We start from the raw sequence: 21,548 nt of genomic DNA on the forward strand, positions 1-21,548 counted from the left end.
CGAGATTCCGTCCCCATTGAGGTCCCTCACCTCGGCAATGGCAGTCCCGAACCTGCCCAATAACTTCCCCCGCTCTCCTGACAGGGTGTCCAGTGCTTGCAAGTGGCCCTGAGGGTTGAGAGAGAGGAGGCAATCAGCAGTGAGATCAGGTTCCCAACATCTCCCCACCCCACCCACACCCTTCCTAATCCTCCCCAACCCTACTGACCCCTCTCCTCCCCAACCCCTCCCCTCAGCAACCCTCCCTAACCCCCATCTCCACTCCTCCCCTCCCCAACCCTACTGACCCCTCTCCTCCCCAACCCCTCCCCTCAGCAACCCTCCCTCTCCACTCCTTCCCTCCCCAATCTTCCTCAAACCTACTGAACCCTCTCCTCCCTAACCCCTCCCATCAGCAACCCTCCCTAACCCACCATCTCCACTCCTCCCTAACCCTCCACTCTCCACTGCTCCTCTCCCCTTCCCTCTCCTCCCCAACCCTCCCCTTTGCAAACCTCCCTCTCCACTCCTCCCCTCCCCAATCCTCCCCAACCCTACTGAACCGTCCCCAACCCTACTGAACCCTCCCCTCCCCGACCCTCACCGCAGCAACCCTCCCTAACCCTCCCCTTTCCACTCCTCCCCACCCCAATCCTCCCCAACCCTACTGAACCCTCTCCCCCAACCACTCCCCTCAGCAACCCACCCTAACCCTCCCTCTCCTCTCCTCCCCTCTCCAGCCCTCCCCTGTCTTCTCATCTCCTCTACTCCCCTCCCCTCTTCTCTAATATCCTCCTCGCCCCTCTCCTCCCCTTCCCTCTCCTCTCCTCCCCTCCCCTCCTCTCCTCTCCTCCCCTGCCCCCTCTCCTCTCCTCCCCTTTCCTCCCTTCCCCTCTCCTCTCCCAGTACCACAGGGATCGGTGCTGGGTCCCTTGCTGTTTGTGGTCTACATTAATGATTTGGATGTGAATGTAAATGTATGATCAGTAAGTTTGCAGATGACACGAAAATTGGTGGGGTGGTAAATAGCGAGGAGGGAAGCCTCAGGCTACAGGACGATATAGACGGGTTGGTCAGATGGGCGGAACAGTGGCAAATGGAATTTAACCCTGGAAAGTGTGAGGTGATGCATTTTGGATGGACTAACAAGGCAAGGGAATACACAATGAATGGTTGGACCCTAGGAAAGACAGAAGATCAGAGGGACCTTGGTGTGCCTGTACATAGATCCCTGAAGGCAGCAGGACAGGTAGATAAGATGGTTAAAAAGGCATATGGGATACTTGCCTTCATTAGCCGAGGCATAGAATATAAGAGCAGGGAGGTTATGATGGAGCTGTACAAAACGCTGGTGAGGCCACAGCTGGAGTACTGTGTGCAGTTCTGGTCACCACACCATAGAAAGGATGTGATTGCTTTGGAGAGGGTGCAGAGGAGATTCACCAGGATGTTGCCTGGGCTGGAGCGCTTCAGCTAAGAAGAGAGACTGGAGAGGCTGGGGTTGTTTTCCTTGGAGCAGAGAAGGCTGAGGGGGGACCTGATTGAGGTGTACAAAATTATGAGGGGCATAGATAGGGTGGATAGAAAGGAACTTTTCCCCTTAGTAGAGGGGTCAATAACAAGGGGGCATAGATTCAAGGTAAGGGGCAGGAGGTTTAGGGGGGATTTCAGGAAAAACTTTTTCACCCAGAGGGTGGTTGGAATCTGGAACTCACTGCCTGAAAGGGTGGTAGAGGCAGGAACCCTCACAACATTCAAGAAGCATTTGGATGAGCACTTGAAATGCCATAGCATACAAGGCTTCGGACCAAATGCTGGAAAATGGGATTAGATTAGACAGGGCTTGATGGCCGGCATGAACGCGATGGGCCGAAGGGCCTCTTTCTGTGCTGTATGACTCTATGACTCTTTGACTCCTCTCCCCGCACCTCCTCCCCTCCCCTTCCCTCTCCTCCCCTCTCCTCTCCTCTCCTCTCCACTCCTCTCCTCCCCTCTCCTCCCCTCCCCTCCCCTCTTCTCTCTTCCCCTCTCCTCCCCTCCCCTCTTCTCTACTCTCCTCCTCTCCCCTCTCCTCTCTCCCCACCTCCCTCCTCTCCTCCCCTTCCCTCTCCTCCCCTCCCCTGCTCGCAGCTCCTCCCCTGCCCGCACCTCCTTACCTCCCTCTCCTCCCCTCTCCTCTCCTCTCCTCCCCTCTCCTCTCCTCCCCTCTCCTCTCCTCTCCACTCCTCTCCTCCACGCCCCTCTCCTCCCCTCCCCTCTCCTCTCTCCCCGCCCCCTCTCCTCTCCATTTCCCTCTCCTCCCCTCCCCCTCCTCTCCCCTCCCCTCCCCTGCCCGCACCTCCTCCCCTCCCCTTTCCTCTCCTCCCCTCTCCTCTCCACTCCTCTCCTCTCCTCCCCACCCCTCTCCTCCCATCTCCTCACCTTCCCTCTCCTCCCCTCCCCTGCTCACACCTCCTCCCCTGCCCGCACCTCCTCCCCTCCCTCTCCTCCCCTCTCCTCTCCTCCCCTCTCCTCTCCTCTCCTCTCCTCCACGCCCCTCTCCTCCCCTCCCCTCCCTCCCCGCCCCCTCTCCTCTCTATTTCCCTCTCCTCCCCTCCCCCTCCTCTCCCCTCCCCTGCCCGCACCTCCTCCCCTCCCCTTCCCTCCCCTCTCCTCTCCTCTCCACTCCTCTCCTCCCCTCTTCTCTCTTCCCCTCTCCTCCCCTCCCCTCTTCTCTACTCTCCTCCTCTCCCCTCTCCTCTCTCCCCACCTCCCACCTCTCCTCCCCTTCCCTCTCCTCCCCTCCCCTGCTCGCAGCTCCTCCCCTGCCCGCACCTCCTTACCTCCCTCTCCTCCCCTCTCCTCTCCTCCCCTCTCCTCCCCTCTCCTCTCCTCCCCTCTCCTCTCCTCCCCTCTCCTCTCCTCCACGCCCCTCTCCTCCACGCCCCTCTCCTCTCTCCCCGCCCCCTCTCCTCTCCATTTCCCTCTCCTCCCCTCCCCCTCCTCTCCCCTCCCCTCCCCTGCCCGCACCTCCTCCCCTCCCCTTTCCTCTCCTCCCCTCTCCTCTCCACTCCTCTCCTCTCCTCCCCACCCCTCTCCTCCCATCTCCTCACCTTCCCTCTCCTCCCCTCCCCTGCTCACACCTCCTCCCCTGCCCGCACCTCCTCCCCTCCCTCTCCTCCCCTCTCCTCTCCTCCCCTCTCCTCTCCTCTCCTCTCCTCTCCTCCACGCCCCTCTCCTCCCCTCCCCTCCCTCCCCGCCCCCTCTCCTCTCTATTTCCCTCTCCTCCCCTCCCCCTCCTCTCCCCTTCCCTGCCCGCACCTCCTCCCCTCCCCTTTCCTCTCCTCCCCTCTCCTCTCCGCTCCTCTCCTCTCCTCCCCGCCCCTCTCCTCCCATCTCCTCACCTCCCCGCTCCTCCCCTCTCCTCTTCTCCCCTCTCCTCTCCTCCCCTCCTAAGAGGAGATTTGATAGAGGTGTTCAAAATCATGAAGGTTTTTGGGTAGTGTAAATAAAGAGAAACTGGTTCCAATGACTGAAGGTCGAGAACCAGAGGACACAGATTTAAGGTGATTGGCAGAAGAACCAAAGGCGACAGGAGGAAAAACATTTTACGCAGCGAGTGGTTAGGATGTGGAATGCACTGCCTGATAGGGAGGTGGAGGCAGATTCAATCACCGCTTTCCAAAGGGAATTGGACAAGTACCTGAAGGGAAACAATTGTCAGGGCTCCGGGGAAAGGGCGGGGGGAGTGGGACTCGCTGAAGTGCTCTTACAGAGAGCCGGCACGGGCTCAACGGGCCGAATGGCCTCCTGCCATGCTGTAACCATTCTATGATTCTGTGATTGAGATGAACACTTTTGAAGTGAGTAAAGAGGGGACAGCGGAGGAACAAAAGGGAAGGTCGCTGATAGGATGGAGGGTAGGAGAGATTAAATGACAAAAGGGATGATGGTGTAAGGTGAAAGGGGGTGATAATGGGACCAGTAAAGAAACAAAAGGTGGGTCTCGAGGAGATGGTTATGATAGATATGACACCTAGCCTAGAAATTGGCCTGAGGCGCTCAAGCAGCGCAAAGTTCGCCTGGGCGCTGGAATTTGCGCCGCGATCGCCTCATTAGCGATCGCCGCAAATTCAGTTGAAGTGCCCCTAGAGGGAGACGGGGCGCGGCTCGAGGCGCTCCGCGTCCCTCTTAGGGCGCTGAATGTGAATTTCGCAGCGCTACGTGCCGCGGCGCCACGCGCTGCGGCACGGCACTCTGCGGTACTGCAGGCCTTCCTCCTGCTGTTAAGGGGGAGGGGCCTGCAACAGCGTGAGCCCCGATCGCGAGTGCCGGCAAAAGAGCCCGGCACCAAGGAGAAGTGCCGGGCTCTCGGGAAACAGCCGGCAATGCCGCGGGGGGGCGGAGCAGGAGGCCGGGGACGGAGGTGCTGGCAGGCGGCTGCCGAAAAAGCGGCTGCCCCGCACCTCCACCTTAACTTGCGCCTCTGCCGGCGCAGCAAGGCCCCGTGAACCGGGCGCAGGTAACGCCACCATTAGCGCCCCTGCTGAATATCGCGGGAGGCGCAGCCAGTGGTGCTACAGCCACTGACTGCCTCTTTAGGCGCTAACCTTTGGTGCTACTCACCCAATTTCCCCCCCCTAGACTCCAAGGGTTATGTTACGAGGAGAGATTACACAAACTAGGGTCGTATTCCCTGGAATTTAGAAGGTTAAGGGGTGATCTGATCGAAGTTTTCAGGATATTAAGGGGAACAGATAGGGTAGAGAGAGAGAAACTATTTCCGCTGGTTGGGGAGTCTAGGACTAGGGGCATAGTCTAAAAATTAGAGCCAGACGTTTCAGGAGTGAAATTAGGAAACACTTCTACACACAATGGGTGGTAGAAGTTTGGAACTCTCTTCCACAAACCGCAATTGATGCAAGATCAATTGTTAATTTTAAATTGGAGATTGAGAGCTTTTTGTTAACCAAAGGTATTAAGGGATATGGGCCAAATGCGGGTAGATGGAGTTAGGTCACAGATCAGCCATGATCTAATTGAATGGCGGAACAGGCTCGAGGGGCTGAATGGCCTCCTCCTGTTCCTATGTTACAACAGCTTACCTTTATCCAGCACCTTTCACAGGAGCATAAATCAGACACAATTAGACCCCGAGCCACATGAGGAGATATTAGGACAGGTGACCAAAAGCTTGGTCAAAGAGGGAGGGGTAAAGGAGCGATTAAAATCAGGGGGATGCGCAAGAGGCCAGAATTGGAGGAGGGCAGAGATCTCGTAGGGTTGTGGGTTTGGAGGAGGTTACAGCAACGGGGGGTGGGTGGGGAGGGAGAAGAACGCACAGCGGGGCAACACCAACCGGTCTACCCGCTTCGCCAGCCCTTTGCGCCCGACTGCCGTGGAAACGCGGACCCCCTGGCTGGCATGGCTGGGGCTCTGCCCGCTAACGGCGTCCCGCGTGGTGAATTACCCCGTTCATCATTTTATAGACATGCACGATCCCGCCAATCTCCTGGTCGTGGTACATGGGAGCGCCAACCAGCAGCAGGTCTGTCTCGCCATCTTTGTTCAGGTCCACCGGGCACAGTTCCGAACCGAAATACGAGCCAATCTGGCGTGGAAAAGCAGGACATTCTCGTGAGCCAACCGTCAGAGCAGAAAGCGACAACTTGCATTTATATGACGCCTTTATGTGAGACATAGAAAACATAGAAACATAGAAGATAGGAGCAGGAGTAGGCCATTCGGCCCCTCGAGCCTGCTCCGCCATTTAATGAGATCATGGCTGATCATCCAAACTCAGTACCATGTCCCTGCTTTCTCCCCATATGCCTTGATCCCTTTAGCCTTAAGAAATATATCTAACTCCTTCTTGAATATATGTAATGAATTGGCCTCAACCACCTTTTGTGTTAGAGAATTCCACAGGTTCACCACTCTCTGGGTGAAGAGATTCCTCTTCATCTCAGTCCTAAATGGCTTACCCCTTATCCTTAGACTGTGACCCCTGGTTCTGGACTCCCCCGCCATCAGGAACATCCTTCCTGCATCTAGTCTGTCTAGTCCTGTTAGCATTTTATAAGTTTCAATGAGATCCCCTCTCATTCTTCTAAACTCTAGCCTAATATAAATATAAATATAAGCCTAATCGACCCAATCTCTCCTCCTACGCCATTCCTGCCATCCCAGGCATCAGTCTGGTGAATCTTCACTGCACTCCCTCCATGGCAAGAACATCCTTCCTCAGATAAGGCGACCAAAACTGCACACAATACTCAAGGTGTGGTCTCACCAAGGCCCTGTACAACTGCAGCAAGGCATCCTTGCTTCTGTACTCGAATCCTCTCGCTATGAAGGCCAGCATACCATTTGCCTTCTTAACCGCCTGCTGCACCTGCATGCTTACCTTCAGCGACTGGTGCACAAGGACACCCAGGTCTCGTTGCCCTTCCCCTTTTCCCAATCTATTATCGTTCAGATAATAATCTGTCTTCCTGTTTTTGCCACCAAAGTGGATAACCTCGCATTAATCCACATTATACTGCATCTGCCATGCTTCTGCCCAATCACCCAACCTATCCAAATCATACTGGATCCACTGGGTGGATCTCAAAAGGAATGCGTCCTCGCTTTGCCCTGCTTCTCACAGCCATTTGGAGAGGAGGCTGTCACACATGGGCTCCATGACGTCATCACGCCCTGTAACGCCTTCCATCGGAAACCTAGTGTAAAGAATGGCTAACCCTTTGGCATCTTTTACTATTTTGGGGACTGCTGATGTATTGCGAAAGTCAAGTATTGTACTAGTAGCCCCCTCACTATATCTGGGTCAAGGGCAGACGTCGACGACGAAGTCCAGCACTGCCTTCAGTGTGCCAGTGCAGCCTTCGGTCGCCTGAGGAAGAGAGTGTTTGAAGACCAGGACCTCAAACCTGGCACTAAGCTCATGGTCTACACAGCAGTAGTAATACCCGCCCTGCTGTATGCCTCAGAGACATGCACAATGTACAGCAGGCACCTCAAAGCACTGGAGAGGTACCACCAATGCTGCCTCCGCAAGATCCTGCAAATCCATTGGCAGGATAGGCGCACCAACGTCAGTGTTCTCGCTCAGGCCAACATCCCCAGCATTGAAGCTTTGACCACGCTCGATCAGCTCCGATGGACGGGTCACATTGTCAGCATGCCCGAAACGAGACTTCCAAAACAAGCGCTCTACTCGGCGCTCCGGCACGGCAAGAGAGCCCCAGGTGGGCAGAGGAAATGCTTCAAGGACACCCTCAAAGCCGCCTTGAAAAAGTGTAGCACCCCACCCACCCGCCCCGTAAACCACCGTCTGCCCCACCTGTGACAGAGACTGTAGGTCCCGCATTGGACTCATTAGTCACCTGAGAACGCATTTTTAATGTGGAAGCAAGTCATCCTCGGTTCCGAGGGACTGCCTAAGAAGACGATATCTGTGTAATATTATGCCTATAAATAAATCCGACCTGTAATTTTAGCCTGTAAAAACAATCTGACTGTGTGGTCTTTCCCTGCTTTTGAATATCACAGGACAAAAATAACAGCAATCTGCATTTATATTGCGCCTTTAACATAATAAAACATTCCAAGACGCATCACAGGAGTGTACATCAGACAAAATTTGACATCGAGTCACATAAGTAGATACTAGGGACAGGTGACCAAAAGCTTGGTCAAAAAGGTCGGTTTTAAGGAGCGTCTTAAAGATGAAGAGAGAGGCAGAGAGGTTTCGGGGGAGGGGGAAATTCCAAAGCTTGGGGCCCAGGCAGCTGAAGGTGCAGCCACCGATGGTGGAGCGATGGAAATCGGGGGATGCGCAAGAGGCCAGAATTGGAGGAGCACAGAGATCACGGAGGGTTGTAGGGCTGGAGCAGCTGACAGAGTTAGGGAGAGGGGGACTAGGGCTTTGAACACGAGGATGAGAATTTTAAAATTGAAGTGTTGTCGGACCGAGAGCCAATGTAGGTCAACGAGCACAGGGGTGATGGACGAACGGGACTTGTTGCAAGTCAGGACATGGGCAGCCGAGTTTTGGATCACCTCAAGTTTATGTAGGGTAGAACATGGGAGGCCAGCCAGGAGTGTATTGGAACAGTCAAGTCTGGAGGTAACAAAGGCACAGATGAGGGTTTTGGCAGTGGATGAGCTGAGGCAAGGGCGGAGACGGGCGATGTTACAGAGGTGGAAATGGGCGGTCTTGGAGATTGCGATCATACGGGGTCAGATGGACAGAAAATTCAAATGCTGGTGCATGCGCAGTATGGCCCATACAGAAGCTGGTGAATGGCCTCCGTGGGACCTCAAGACCTTAACGGGAACATTGCCCAAAGCCCATGATACCCAGAACATCGTGACCAGATGTCACTCTTGCGACTTCCTGAAGGAGTCCGTGGTACGTGAGTTAAAATTGGTTCCTATAAATCACAAACACTGTCTGTAAGGGCTTGTGTTTAACAATCTCATTTAATAACGAGTATTAATCAGATATTTACAGTGTTTCCCAGTCCTTGAAAGTGTATTAGAGGCAAAGGATATATGACAATAGCCTATAATACCCCACATAAGGGCAATAGGCAATAAGTAATGTGGAGAAGCTGGGATTGCTCTCCTTGGAGCGGATAAGGTTAAGGGGAGTTTTAATAGAGGTGTTTAAAATTACATGAGGTTTCGTCAGAGTGAATGAGGAGAAACTGGTTCCACTGGCTGAAGCGATGGTAACCAGAGGACACAGATTGACGATAATGGTACAATGAATCAACGACTCCGTGACACCAAGGATTCTATGGTGCTGCCAGCAGTATTGGACAATATGCATCAGAAACCCAACATTCACGCCAATACTGACCTGCTGTCCATCAATCCTTTCCCTCAATTCTCCACGGTTGCTCTGGGAGAAAATTAAGATTTTGCCCTTATGCTGGTAGCGGGGGGCTCCTGTGACATAGTATGCCTCAGATCCTCTTTTGGCTTCTTTTACTGTGTAGCCTGGAAAACAGACAAATCAAAACCCGATTGTCGATGGTCGCGCATCCCAACACGTCTCTATGGCGTCGACTGGGACTCGGTGCCCTCGCTCTCACCTCTAAGTCAGAAGGTCGTGGGTTCAAGCCCCACTCCAGGGACCCGAGCCCCATAATCCAGGCCGACACTCCCTGGTTGTCAGTACTGAGGGAGCGCTGCACTGTTGGAAGAGCAGTACTGACGGAGCACCGCACTGTCGGAGGGGCAATACTGAGGGAGTGCCGCACTGTTGGTGGGGCAGTACTGAGGGAGCGCCGCACTGTTGGAGGGGCAGTACTGACGGAGCACTGCACTGTCGGAGGGGCAGTACTGACGGAGCACCGCACTGTCGGAGGGGCAAAACTGAGGGAGTGCCGCACTGTTGGTGGGGCAGTACTGAGGGAGCACCGCACTGTCGGAGGGGCAGTGCTGAGGGAGCACCGCACTGTTGGTGGGGCAGTACTGAGGGAACGCAGCACTGTCGGAGGGGCAGTACTGAGGGAGCGCCACACTGTTGGTGGGGCAGTACTGAGGGAGCGCCGCACTGTCGGAGGGGCAGTACTGAGGGAGCACCGCACTGTCAGAGAGGCAATACTGAGGGAGCACTGAAAAGTTGGAGGTGCAGTACTGAGGGAGGCCTGCACTGACGGAGGTGCAGTACTGAGGGAGAGCTGCACTGTAGGAGGGGCATTGCTGAGGGAGCACTGCAGTGTCGGAGGGGCAGTACCAAGGGAGCGCCGCACTGTTGGAAGAGCAGTACTGAGGGAGTGCTGCACTGTAGGAGGGGCAGTACTAAGGGAGCTCTGCACTGTAGGAGGGGCAGTGCTGAGGGAGCACAGCACTGTCGGAGTGGCAGTATTGAGGGAGCGCTGCAGTGTCGGAGGGGCAGTAATGAGGGAGTGCTACACTGTCGGAAGTGCAGTACTGAGGGAGCACTGCATTGTAGGAGGGGCAGTACTGAGGGAGCGCTGCACTGTCGGAGTGGCAGTACTGAGGGAGCGCTGCAGTGTCGGAGTGGCAGTAATGAGGGAGTGCTGCACTGTCGGAGGGGCAGTACTGAGGCAGCGCTGTACTGTTGGAGGGGCAGTACTGAGGGAACGCTGCACTGTAGGAGGGGCAGTGCTGAGGGAGCACTGCAGTGTCAGAGGGGCAGTACTGAGGGAGCGCCGCACTGTCGAAGGTGCAGCACTGAGGGAGCACTGCACTGTAGGGGGGGCAGTGCTGAGGGAGCGCTGCACTGTCAGAAGGGCAGTACTGAGGGAGCGCTGCACTGTTGGAGGGGCAGTACTGAGGGAGCGCTGCACTGTCGGAGGTGCAGTACTGAGGGAGTGCTGCACCGTCGGAGGTGCAGTACTGAGGGAGTGTTTCACTGTCGGAGGGGCAGTACTAAATTCCTTATTTACTCTGTCCAGACTCCTCGTGATTTTGAACACATCTATCAAATCTCTTCTTATCTTCTCTGCTCTAAAGATAACAATCCCAGCTTCTCCAGTCTCTCCACATAACTGAAGTTTCTCATCCCTGGTCCCATTCTGGTCAATCTCCCCTTAACCGTCTCTGCTCTAAGGAGAACAGTCCCAGCTTCTCCAGTCTCTCTATGTAACTGAAGTCCCTCATCCCCGGTACCATTCTTGTAAATCTATTCTGTACCCTCTCCAAAGCCTTCACGCCCTTCCTAAAGTGTGGAGCCCAGAATTGGACACAATGCTCCAGCTGAGACCAAACTCGTGTTTTATAAAGTTTCATCATAACTTAGTTTGTACTCTATGCCTCTCTTCATAAAGCCCAGGATCCTATTTGCTTTATTAACTGTTTTGTTAACCTGTCCTGCCACCTTCAGTGATTTGTGCACAAGCAGCCCCAGGTATCCCTGTTCTTGCACCCCCTTTAACATTGCCCCATTTAGTGCGTACGGTCTCTCCTCATTCTTCCTACCCAGATGTATCACCTCATGCTTCTCTGCGTTGAATTTCATCTGCCGCTTGTTCGCCCATTCCACCAGCCTATCTACGTCCTCTTGAAGTCTGTCACTAACCTCGCTGTTCACTACACTTCCGAGTCTCGTGCCACCTGCAAAATTCGAAATTGCACCCTGTAGCCCCCAAGTCCGCTAATGTGTATCAAAAATGGCAGCGATCCCCGTACTGAACCTTGGGGAACGCCACAGTATAGCTCCCTCCACGAATAACTACAATTAAAGCAAAGCCTTCTCTTACCCAAGTAGGCGTCCTTCATATCCGTGTGGCTTGCCGTCAAGTTGATAAAGTTGCTGACTCCTCCCTTGAACTCGGCTAGTCCCCCTGACCAATCATAGGCCCCAACAGCTCCCAGGACAACCGCCTCCTAAAATGCAATGAGGAAGAAACAACAACAACTTGCATTTATCTATCGCCTTTAACGTCCCAAGGTGCTTCACAGGAGAGATTATCAAACAAAAATTGACAGCGAGCCGCATCAGGAGATATTAGGGACAGGTGACCAACAGCTTGGTCAAAGGAGCGTCTTAAAGGAGGAGAGGGAGAGAGGCGGAGAGACTTAGGGAGGGAATTCCAGAGCTTGGGGGCCCAGGCGGCTGAAGGCGCGGCCGCCAATGGTTGAGCGATGGAAATCGGGGGAGATGCAGGGGTCATAGTCTAAGGATAAGGGGTAAGCCATTTAGGACCGAAATGAGGAGGAATTTCTTCACCCAGAGAGTGGTGAACCTGTGGAATTCTCTGCCACAGAGGGCGGTGGAGGCCAGTTCATTAAATATATTCAAGAAGGAATTGGATATATTTTTTAAGGCTAAAGGGATCAAGGGATATGGGGAGAAGGCAGGGGCAGGGTACTAACTTTGGATGATCAGCCATGAGCTCATTGAATGGCGGAGCAGGCTCGAAGGGCCGAATGGCCTACTCCTGCTCCTATCTTCTATGCTTCTATGCTATGGACAAGAGGCCAGAATTGGAGGAGCGCAGAGATCTAGGGTGGGGGGTGGTTCCAGACCACACCTGGAGCACTGCGTCCAGTTCTGGGCACCGCACCTTAGAAAGGATATATTGGCCATGGAAGGAGAGCAGCGCAGGTTCACCAGAACGTTACCAGGGCACCAAGGTTTAGGTTATGAGGAGAGTTTACACAAACACGGCTTGTGTTCCCTGGAATATAGACGGCTATGGAGGGATTTGATTGAGGATTTTCAGGATTATGAAAGGAATTGAAAGAGTCTCGGACAAAGGGGGACATAACCTTAAAATCAGAGCCAGGCCGTTCAGGAGTGAAGTTAGGAAACACACCTTCACACAAAGGGTGGTAGAAGTGTGGAACTCTCCCTAAAAAATCAGTAGATGCCAGCTCAATTTTTTTTATTTATTTTTTATTTTTTTATTCATTGATGGGATGTGGGCGTCGCTGGCTGGCTAGGCCTGCATTTAGTGCCCATCCCTAATTGCCCTTGAGAAGAATTAATCATTTTAAATCTGAGATCGATGGAGTTAAGCTACAGAATCTTGTATGTTTCAATGAGATCACCTCTCATTCTTCTAAACTCCAGAGAGCATCGGCCCATTCTACACAATCTCTCATCATAGGACAGCCCTCTCATCCCGGGAATCAATCTCGCGAACCTAGGCTGCAGAAGTGAATCACAGAATGGTTACAGCATAGAAGGCCTGTATTTACTAGAGTTAGGTCTGTATTCAGTAGAGTTAGGCCTGTATTCAGTAGAGTTAGGCCTGTATTCAGTAGAGTTAGGACTGTATTCACTAGAGTTTAGAAGAATGAGAGGGGATCTCAATGATGCAGGGAGGATGTTTCCCATGGCTGGGGGGTCCAGAACGAGGGGTCACAGTCTCAGGATACGGGAAGGACAATTAGGATTGAGATGAGGAGAAATTTCTTCACTTAGGGGATGGTGAACCTGTGGAATTCTCTACCACAGAAGGCTGTGGAGGCCAAGGGCTGGATTTTCATTCAGGAGTCGGGTTAGAGGCGGGACTACAACTTTCAGGGTTGTAGTCCCGCCTCCATTGAGATGTGGCCAATCCGCGCGATTTTAACTTGATTGACCTTGTTGAGCCCGCCCAGCGGGCTCAGCAGGCCAATTAAGGGCCACCCGCCAACAGGTGACATCACAGACTGAAATTTCTTCTGTCAAGAGGTTTTGACAGCTGAAATATCAGCGTTTCACAGCTGTTTGAAGCTGTCAAACTTCTACCCCGAGTTCTTCTCCACAGACTCAGTTAGAAATCTCTCCTGCACAGAAAGCTGCAGGCTGTCACTTTTGACAGTTCGCAGCCATTCTGCTTTCTGTGCCGGTGAGATGAGGGACTCCCGAGTCCTAAAGTAAGGAACGCTGAAAAGGTAAGAAAAGGTAATTTAAACTTCTTTAAACACTTTAGACACACCAAACACACTTACCTTTGCACTCATGCACACATCACTCACCTGAACGCTGACATCTCGACCCCTCCAAGTCCTTCAACCCGACGGCCCGCCTCGCAAACTTGGCGTGGTTTGGAGCCGTCGGGAATCCCACACTTCAGCATTAAAAATAGGGATTAGGCTAAAAACTGCCTGTTAACTACCTGTTAACAGGCAGTTAATTGGCACTAATCCCTTCCCGCCTCGGGTAGGCGGGTTCCAGTGCAGGGCGGGTACCCACCTCCTTTGAAACTGGCATGGAGGCGGGTTGGGGGCGGGATGGGGTCGGGACCCCTGATATCGGGATTTTAACCCCCCACACGCCTCCAATCCTGACTCCACGGCCCAATGAAAATCCTGCCCCAAGTCTCTGAATATATTTAAAAAGGAGATAGATAGATTTCTAGGCACAACAGACATCATGGGGTATGGGAAGAGAGCGGGAATATGGTATTGAGATAGAGGATCAACCATGATCTGAGGAAGGACGTTCTTGCCATGGAAGGAGTGCAGCGAAGATTCACCAGGCTGATACCTGGGATGGCAGGAATGACGTATGAGGAGAGATTGTGTCGATTGACTTATACTCACTGGAGTTTAGAAGATTGAGAGGGGATCTCATCGAAACTTATAAAACTCTGTCAGGCCTGGACAGACTAGATGCAGGGAGGATGTTTCCAATGGCCGGGGAGTCCAGAACCAGGGGTCATAGTCTAAGGATAAGGGGTAAGCCATTTAGGACTGAAATGAGGAGGAATTTCTTCACCCAGAGAGTGGTGAACCTGTGGAATTCTCTGCCACAGAGGGTGGTGGAGGCCAGTTCATTAAATATATTCAAGAAGGAGTTGGATATATTTCTTAAGACTAAAGGGATCAAGGGATATGGGGAGAAGGCAGGGACAGGGTACTGAATTTGGATGATCAGCCATGATCTCATTGAATGGCGGAGCAGGCTCGAGGGGCCGAATGGCCTACTCCTGCTCCTATCTTCTATGTTCCTATGTTTCTATGATCACATTGAATGGCGGAGCAGGCTCGAAGGGCAGAATGGCCTACTCCTGCTCCTATTTTTCTATGTTTCTATGTTTCTATGAGGCTATTCGGCCCGTGTGACACTTGACATAATGCCTGAGGTGTGACACTGGGAGTGTGACACTGGGAGTGTGACGCCCCCTGCACGCACTCGCGCGAAGACGCTTCACCTCAGTTATTTCTCGCTGTGGTTTCACCAGCAGCGGTGACCGGGTCAGCGGAGCGGCTGCGAATCTTTCTCCTTTTAACCGCCGGTACTCACGGAGGTGACAAGGGCGCTGAATCCTTCTTGCGCCATCTCCAACTGGAACGAGCTTATCGCTCCAGCCCCATGCGTTCCTGAAAGAGAAAAGACAGGAGCGGGTAATTAACGAATAAGAAGATCGGGCTCCCATTTCTCCAGCGCCTTTCATGGCCTCAGGACATCCCAAAGCGCAAGGGGGTTGGAGTATAAGAGTAAGGAAGTCTTGCTACAGTTGTACAGGGCCTTGGTGAGACCACACCTGGAGTGCTGTGCACAGTTTTGGTCTCCTTATCTAAGGTAGGATATACTTGCCTTGGAGGCGGTGCAACGAAGGTTCACTAGATTGATTCCCGGGATGAGAGGGCTGTCCTATGATGAGAGATTGAGTAGAATGGGCCTAATACTCTCTGGAGTTTAGAAGAATGAGAGGTGATTGCATTGAAACATACAAGATTCTGAAGGGGATTGACAGGGTAGATGGTGAAAGGTTGTTTCCCCTGGCTGGAGAGTCTAGAACGAGGGGGCAGAGTCTCAGGATAAGGGGTCGGCCATTTAAGACTGAGATGAGGAGGAATTTCTTCACTCAGAGGGTGGTGAATCTTTGGAATTCTCTGCCCCAGAGGGCTGTGAATGCTGAGACTTTGAGTATATTCAAGGCTGAGATCGATAGATTTTTGGACTGTAGGGGAATCAAGGGATATGGAGATCGGGCGGGAAAGTGGAGATGAGGTCAATGATCAGCCGTGATCTTATTGAATGGTGGAGCAGGCTCGAGGGGCTGTATGGCCTATTCCTGCTATTATTTCTTATGTTCAAAGTGCTTCACAGCCCACGCATCACTCTCTGAAGAGCAGGCACTGTTGTAATGTAGGAACAATGGGAGCCAATTTGTCCACAGCAAGCTCCCACAAACAGCAATGAGATGAATGACCAGACCATCTGTTTTTTTAGTGATGCACGGTGGAGGGATAAATATTGGGCGTACCCCCCCCTGCTCTTCTTCCAATAGTGGCCGTGTGATCTTGTACGTCCATGCGAGAGATCACCCAACCTGCCTTTAGTCTCCCCAATGTAGAGGAGACTGCATCGGGAGCAGCGAATACAGTAGGCACTGGGGAGACCAAACGCAGATTGGGCGACCGCTTTGCTGAACGCCTCCGTTCAGTCCGCAAGGGTGACCCTCAGCTTCCGCTCGCCTGTCATTTTAATTCTCCGCTCCACTCCCCACTCTGACCTCTCTGTCTCCCTCACTGTTCCAAAGATTGTTCACAGCCCTGGTGTTGTGTTTGACCCCGAGATGCGCTTCCGACCACACATCTGCGATATCACTAAGACCGCCTTTTTCCACCTCCGTAACATCGCCCGTCTCCGCCCCTGCCTCAGCTCATCCGCTGCTGAAACCCTCATCCATGCCTTTGTTACCTCTGGACTTGACTATTCCAACGCACTCCTGGCCGGCCTCCCACATTCCACCCTACGCAAACTTGAGGTCATCCAACACTCTGCTGTCCCGTGTCCTAAATCGCACCAAGCCCCGTTCACCCATCACCCCCTGTGCTCGCTGACCTATATTGGCTCCCGGTCCGGCAACGCCTCGATTTCAAAGTTCTCATCTTTGTTTTCAACCCCTCCATGGCCCTCCCTGTCTCTGTAAACTCCTGCAGCCCCACAACCCCTCTGAGATATCTGCGCTCCTCCAATTCTGGTCTCTTAAGCATCCCTCATTTTAATCGCTCAACCTTTGGTGGCCATGCCTTCTGTTGCCTCTCAACCTTCTCTGCTCTAAGGAGAACAACCCCAGCTTCTCCAGTCTACCTTCGTAACTGAAGTCCCTCATCCCTGGAACCATTCTAGTAAACCTTTTCTGCACCCTGTCTAAGGCCTTCACATCCTTCCTAAAGTGTGGTGCCCAGAATTGGACACAATACTCCAGTTGAGGCCGAACCAGTGTTTTATAAAGATTCATCATAACTTCCTTGCTTTTGTAATCTACGCCTATTTATGAAGCCCAGGATCCCGTATGCTTTTTTGACCGCTTTCTCAACCTGCCCTGCCACCTTCAATGATTTGTGCACATATACCCCCAGGTCTCTCTGATCCTGCACCCCCTTTAACAGTGTACCCTTTAGTTTCTATTGCCTCTCCTCATTCTTCCTACCAAAATGGAATGTTGTCCTTTATCTCGAGTGAGCTGGAATACAAAGGGGAGGAAGTTATGCTGGAGTTGTACAGAGCTCTGGTCAGACCCCACCTGGAGTTACTGTGTTCAGTTCTGGGCCCTGCACCTCAGGAAGGATACATTGACCTTGGAAGGGGAGCAGCGTAGATTCACCAGAATGATACCGGGGCTAAAAGGGTTCAGTTATGAGGAGAGGTTCATTTGGAGCTTCCAGGACTGAGATGGATCGATTTTTGTTGGATAAGGGTATGGCGGTATGTGGAGCCAAGATGCACATCAACCATGATCTGATTGAATGGCTCAACAGGCTTGAGGGGCTGAATGGCCTCCCCCTGTTACTATATTCCTAACCACTTCTTCCCTCAATTAGCACATTTTGTAGATGGGTATTCTGCGGCGAGTGTCTCACCTCCTGACTCCCCAAAGCCTTTCCACCATCTACAAGGCACAAGTCAGGAGTGTGATGGAATACTCTCCACTTGCCTGGATGAGTGCAGCTCCAACACTCAAGAAGCTCAACACCATCCAGGACAAAGCAGCCCGCTTGACTGGCACCCCATCCACCACCTTCAACATTCACTCCCTCCACCACCGACGTACCGTGGCTGCAGTGTGTACCATCTACAAGATGCACTGCAGCAACTAGCCAAGGCTTCTTCAGCAGCACCTCCCAAACCCGCAACCTCTTCCACCTAGAAGGACAAGGGCAGCAGGCGCATGGGAACACCACCACCTCCAAGTTCCCCTCCGAGTCACACACCATCCTGACTTAGAAATATATCGCCAATCCTTCATCGTCACTGGGTCAAAATCCTGGAACTCCCTCCCTAACAGCACCGTGGGAGTACCATCACCACACGGACTACAGCAGTTCAAGAAGGGAGATTTGCATTTCTGTAGCGCCTTTCACCACCTCAGGATGTCCCAAAGCGCTTCACAGCCAATGAATTACTTTTGAAGTGCAGTCCCTGTTGTAATGTAGGAAACGCAGCAGCCAATTTGCGCACAGCAAGCTCCCACAAACAGCAGTGTGATAATGACAAGGTAATCAAGGAGATATGGGGATCAGGCGGAGTTGGGGTAGAAGATCAGCCATGATCATATTGAACGACAGAGCAGGCTCGAGGGGCCATATGGCCTACTCCTGCTCCTAATTCTGATGTAATCTGTTTTTGTTCAATTTTTTTTTTCAATTTTATTTGTCACATAACCAAATACAACAAGTGAAATCCAGTCAGTGAAATGCTTTTTTCTTAATGAGCCGAGCGCACCAAGCAGCAAAGGTACGCACGGAGCCCGCAAGGACGGCAGCCATCTTCATCAGCGCCATTGTTATGTTGGTTGAGGGATAAATATTACCCCAGGACATCGGGGGAGAACACCCCTGCTCTTCTTCAAAATAGTGCCATGGGATCTTTTACGCCCGCCTGAGTGAGCAGACGGGGCCTCGCTTTAACGTCTCATGGAGCGGTGCTCCCTCGATACTGCACTGGGAGCATCGGCCTAGATTTTTTGTGCTCGTGTCTTTGGAGTAGGGACTTGAACTCACAACCTTCTGACTCAGAGGCGAGGGTGCTACCGACTGAGCCACTGGCTGACACAGCTCAGCACCACCATCTCGAGGGGCATCTAGGGACGGGCAGTAAATGTCCAGCCTTGCCCACACATCCCGAGAATGGATTCAAAGATGAAGCTTGCCGTACCTTCAATTGCAAAGATCTTCTCCTGCAGTTCATTTTGAATGCTGTCCAGGGCCTGGAAGTTGCTCACTTGAAACACGTTCTGCTTTTTGGTGGCAATTATGTCGAGCTCTCCCCTTGCACTTGGATAGAAGAAGGCGGAGCCAACCTTTGGAAGCAAATAAGTCAAGGGTCAACGTTCATGCAGGGTCGTGAGCCACGTCTGGGAAACATCCCATAACTCTTCACCAACAACTTACATTGATATCACACCCTTCAACATAGTGAAAGGTGCCTTATCAGAAAAAAATTGACACATGTAGTAGCTGTGGAGTATATGGACTAGCAGACGGCACCGGATAAAGTGCCTTATGGAAGGTTTGTTAGAGGTAGATGTGGAGTATATGGACTCGCAGAAGGCACCAGACAAATTGCCCCATGGGAGGTTTGTTAGAGGTAGATGTAGTGTATATGGACTAGCAGAACACACTGGATAAAATACATCACAGGAGGCTTGTTCGAGGTAGATGTGGACTATATAGGCTAGCAGAAGGCACTGAATAAAGTGCCCCATGGGAGGGTTGTTAGAGGTAGATGTGGAGTATATGGACTAGCAGAAGGCACCGTATAAAGTGCCTCACAGGAGGCTTATAGAGGTAGATGTAGAATATATGGATTAGCAGAAGGCACCGGATAAAGTGCCCCATGGGAGGCTTGTTAAGGGGCAAACAACTTGAATTTATGTAGTGCCTTTAACAACAAAAACAACAACAACTTGCATTTAAACAGCGCTTTTAATGTAGTAAAACATCCCAAGGTGCTTCACAGGAGCGATTATCAAACAACATTTGACACTGAGCCACATAAGGAGAAATTAGGGCAGGTGACTAAAAGCTTGATCAAAGAGGTAGGTTTTAAGGAGCGTCTTAAAGGAAAGAGGGGTGGAGAGGTTTAGGGAGGGAATTCCAGTGCTTCGGGCCTAGGTAACAGAAGGTACGGCCACCAAAGTTTGAGCGATTATAATCAGGGTTGCTCAAGAGGCCAGAATTAGAGGAGCGCAGATACCTCGGGCGGTTGTGGGGCTGAAGGAGATTACAGAGATAGGGAGGGGTGAGGCCATTGAGGAATTTGCAAACCAGGATTGAGAATTTTGAAATCGAGGCGCTGCTTAACCGGGAGCTAATGTAGGTCAGCGAGCACAGGGGTGAAGGGCAAACGGGACTTGGTGCGAGTTAGGACACGGGCAGCCGAGTTTTGGATCACCTCAAGTTTACGTAGGGTGGAATGTGGGAGGCCAGCTAGGAGTGTGTTGGAATAGTCAAGTCTAGAGGTAACAAAGGCATGGATGAGGGTTTCAGCAGCGGATGAGCTGAGGCAGGGGCGGAGACGGGCGATGTTACGGAGGGGGAAATAGGTGGTCTTAGTTACACTACGGCTATGTGGTCGGAAGCTCATTCCAGGGTCAAATATGACACCAAGGTTGCGAACAGTGTGGTTCAGCCTCAGACAGATGTTCGGGAGAGGGATGGAGTCGGTGGCTCAGGAACGGAGTTTGTGGTGGGGACCAAAGACAATGGCTTCGGTCTTCCCAATTTAGTTGGAGGAAATTTCTGCTCACCCAGGACTGGGTGTTGGACAAGCCGTCTGACAATTTAGAGACAAACAAAAGTTGGCACTGAGCCAGACAAGAAGATATTAGGACAGGTGACCTAAAGCGTGGTCAAAGAGTTAGGTTTTTAGGAGTGTCTTAATGGAGGAGGGAGAGGTAGAAACGTTTAAGGAGGGAATTCCAGAGCTCGGGGCCCAGGCAGCTGAAGGCTCGGCCACCAATGGTGGAGCGGTGAAAATCAGGGGATGCTCAAGAGGCAAGGATTGGAGGAGCGCAGAGATCTCGGAGGAGTGTAGGGCTGGAGGAGGTTACTGAGATAGGGAGGGGGCGAGGGCCCTGGAGGGATTTGAAAACAAGGACGAGAATTTTAAAATCGAGGCAATGTGGGGACAGGTGACTAAAAGCTTGGTCAAAGAGGTGGGTTTTAAGGAGGGACTCGAGGGAGGTGAGAGAGAGAGGCGGAGAGGTTTGAGAAATAATTAGCGGCAACACACAGAGCAAAGAATTCACTGAGCTCACCCCGATCGCGTAACGTTGGATCTTTTTCCGGTTCGCCGCGTCAATGGCTGGTCCGAAATTTCTATTATTAGATTCTCCGTCAGTGATTGTGATCAGGATCCGTTTGGCTCCGTTTCGTGCCCCTGCGGACGGTATGAATATGTTGTCCCTGTAATCAAACAAATTCATTGAGTCGCTCGCCAGACACACAGAGCAGGAAAGGCCCAGGCTTCAATCCGGGCCCAGTGCTCAGTCAGCCGATCTCGCCCGGTGTGGGACTGAGCCCCACCCCCCAGACACACACACAGAGCAGGAAAGACCCAGGCTCCAATCCAGGCCCAGTGCTCAGTCAGCCGATCTCGCCCGGTGTGGGACTGAGCCCCTCCCCCCAGACACACACACAGAGCAGGAAAGACCCAGGCTCCAATCCGGGCCTAGTGCTCAGTCAGCCGATCTCGCCCGGTGTGGGACTGAGCCCCTCCCCCCAGACACACACACAGAGCAGGAAAGACCCAGGCTCCAATCCAGGCCTAGTGCTCAGTCAGCCGATCTCGCCCGGTGTGGGACTGAGCCCCTCCCCCCAGACACACACACAGAGCAGGAAAGGCCCAGGCTCCAATCCGGGCCTAGTGCTCAGTCAGCCGATCTCGCCCGGTGTGGGACTGAGCCCCTCCCCCCAGACACACACACAGAGCAGCAAGGCCCAGGCTTCATTCCGGGCCTAGTGCTCAGTCAGCCGATCTCGCCCGGTGTGGGACTGAGCCCCTCCCCCCAGACACACACACAGAGCAGGAAAGACCCAGGCTCCAATCCAGGCCTAGTGCTCAGTCAGCCGATCTCGCCCGGTGTGGGACTGAGCCCCACCCCCCAGACACACACACAGAGCAGGAAAGACCCAGGCTCCAATCCAGGCCTAGTGCTCAG

General features: G+C 52.7%; 1 protein-coding gene across 1 annotated transcript in view; it reads right to left on the reverse strand.

The window, feature by feature from the left end:
• The window catches only part of LOC147095434 (integrin alpha-M-like), a gene marked incomplete at its 3' end in the record, with an annotated part of 164,427 nt that continues 142,879 nt past the window's right edge, over window positions 1-21,548 (reverse strand). The window contains exons 9-15 of the mRNA XM_085973636.1: window positions 20,646-20,793; window positions 18,542-18,686; window positions 14,678-14,754; window positions 11,199-11,325; window positions 8,828-8,967; window positions 5,429-5,569; window positions 1-108 (exon numbers count right to left, since the gene is read on the reverse strand). Coding sequence (XP_085829762.1) covers window positions 1-108; window positions 5,429-5,569; window positions 8,828-8,967; window positions 11,199-11,325; window positions 14,678-14,754; window positions 18,542-18,686; window positions 20,646-20,793 — 886 coding nt within the window. The remainder of the gene's footprint in view (window positions 109-5,428; window positions 5,570-8,827; window positions 8,968-11,198; window positions 11,326-14,677; window positions 14,755-18,541; window positions 18,687-20,645; window positions 20,794-21,548) is intronic.

This window comes from Somniosus microcephalus, unplaced genomic scaffold (assembly GCF_052327205.1).
Source record: "Somniosus microcephalus isolate GS21.2 unplaced genomic scaffold, FLI_Smic_1.0 unresolved_chr1, whole genome shotgun sequence".
Lineage (NCBI taxonomy): Eukaryota > Metazoa > Chordata > Chondrichthyes > Squaliformes > Somniosidae > Somniosus > Somniosus microcephalus.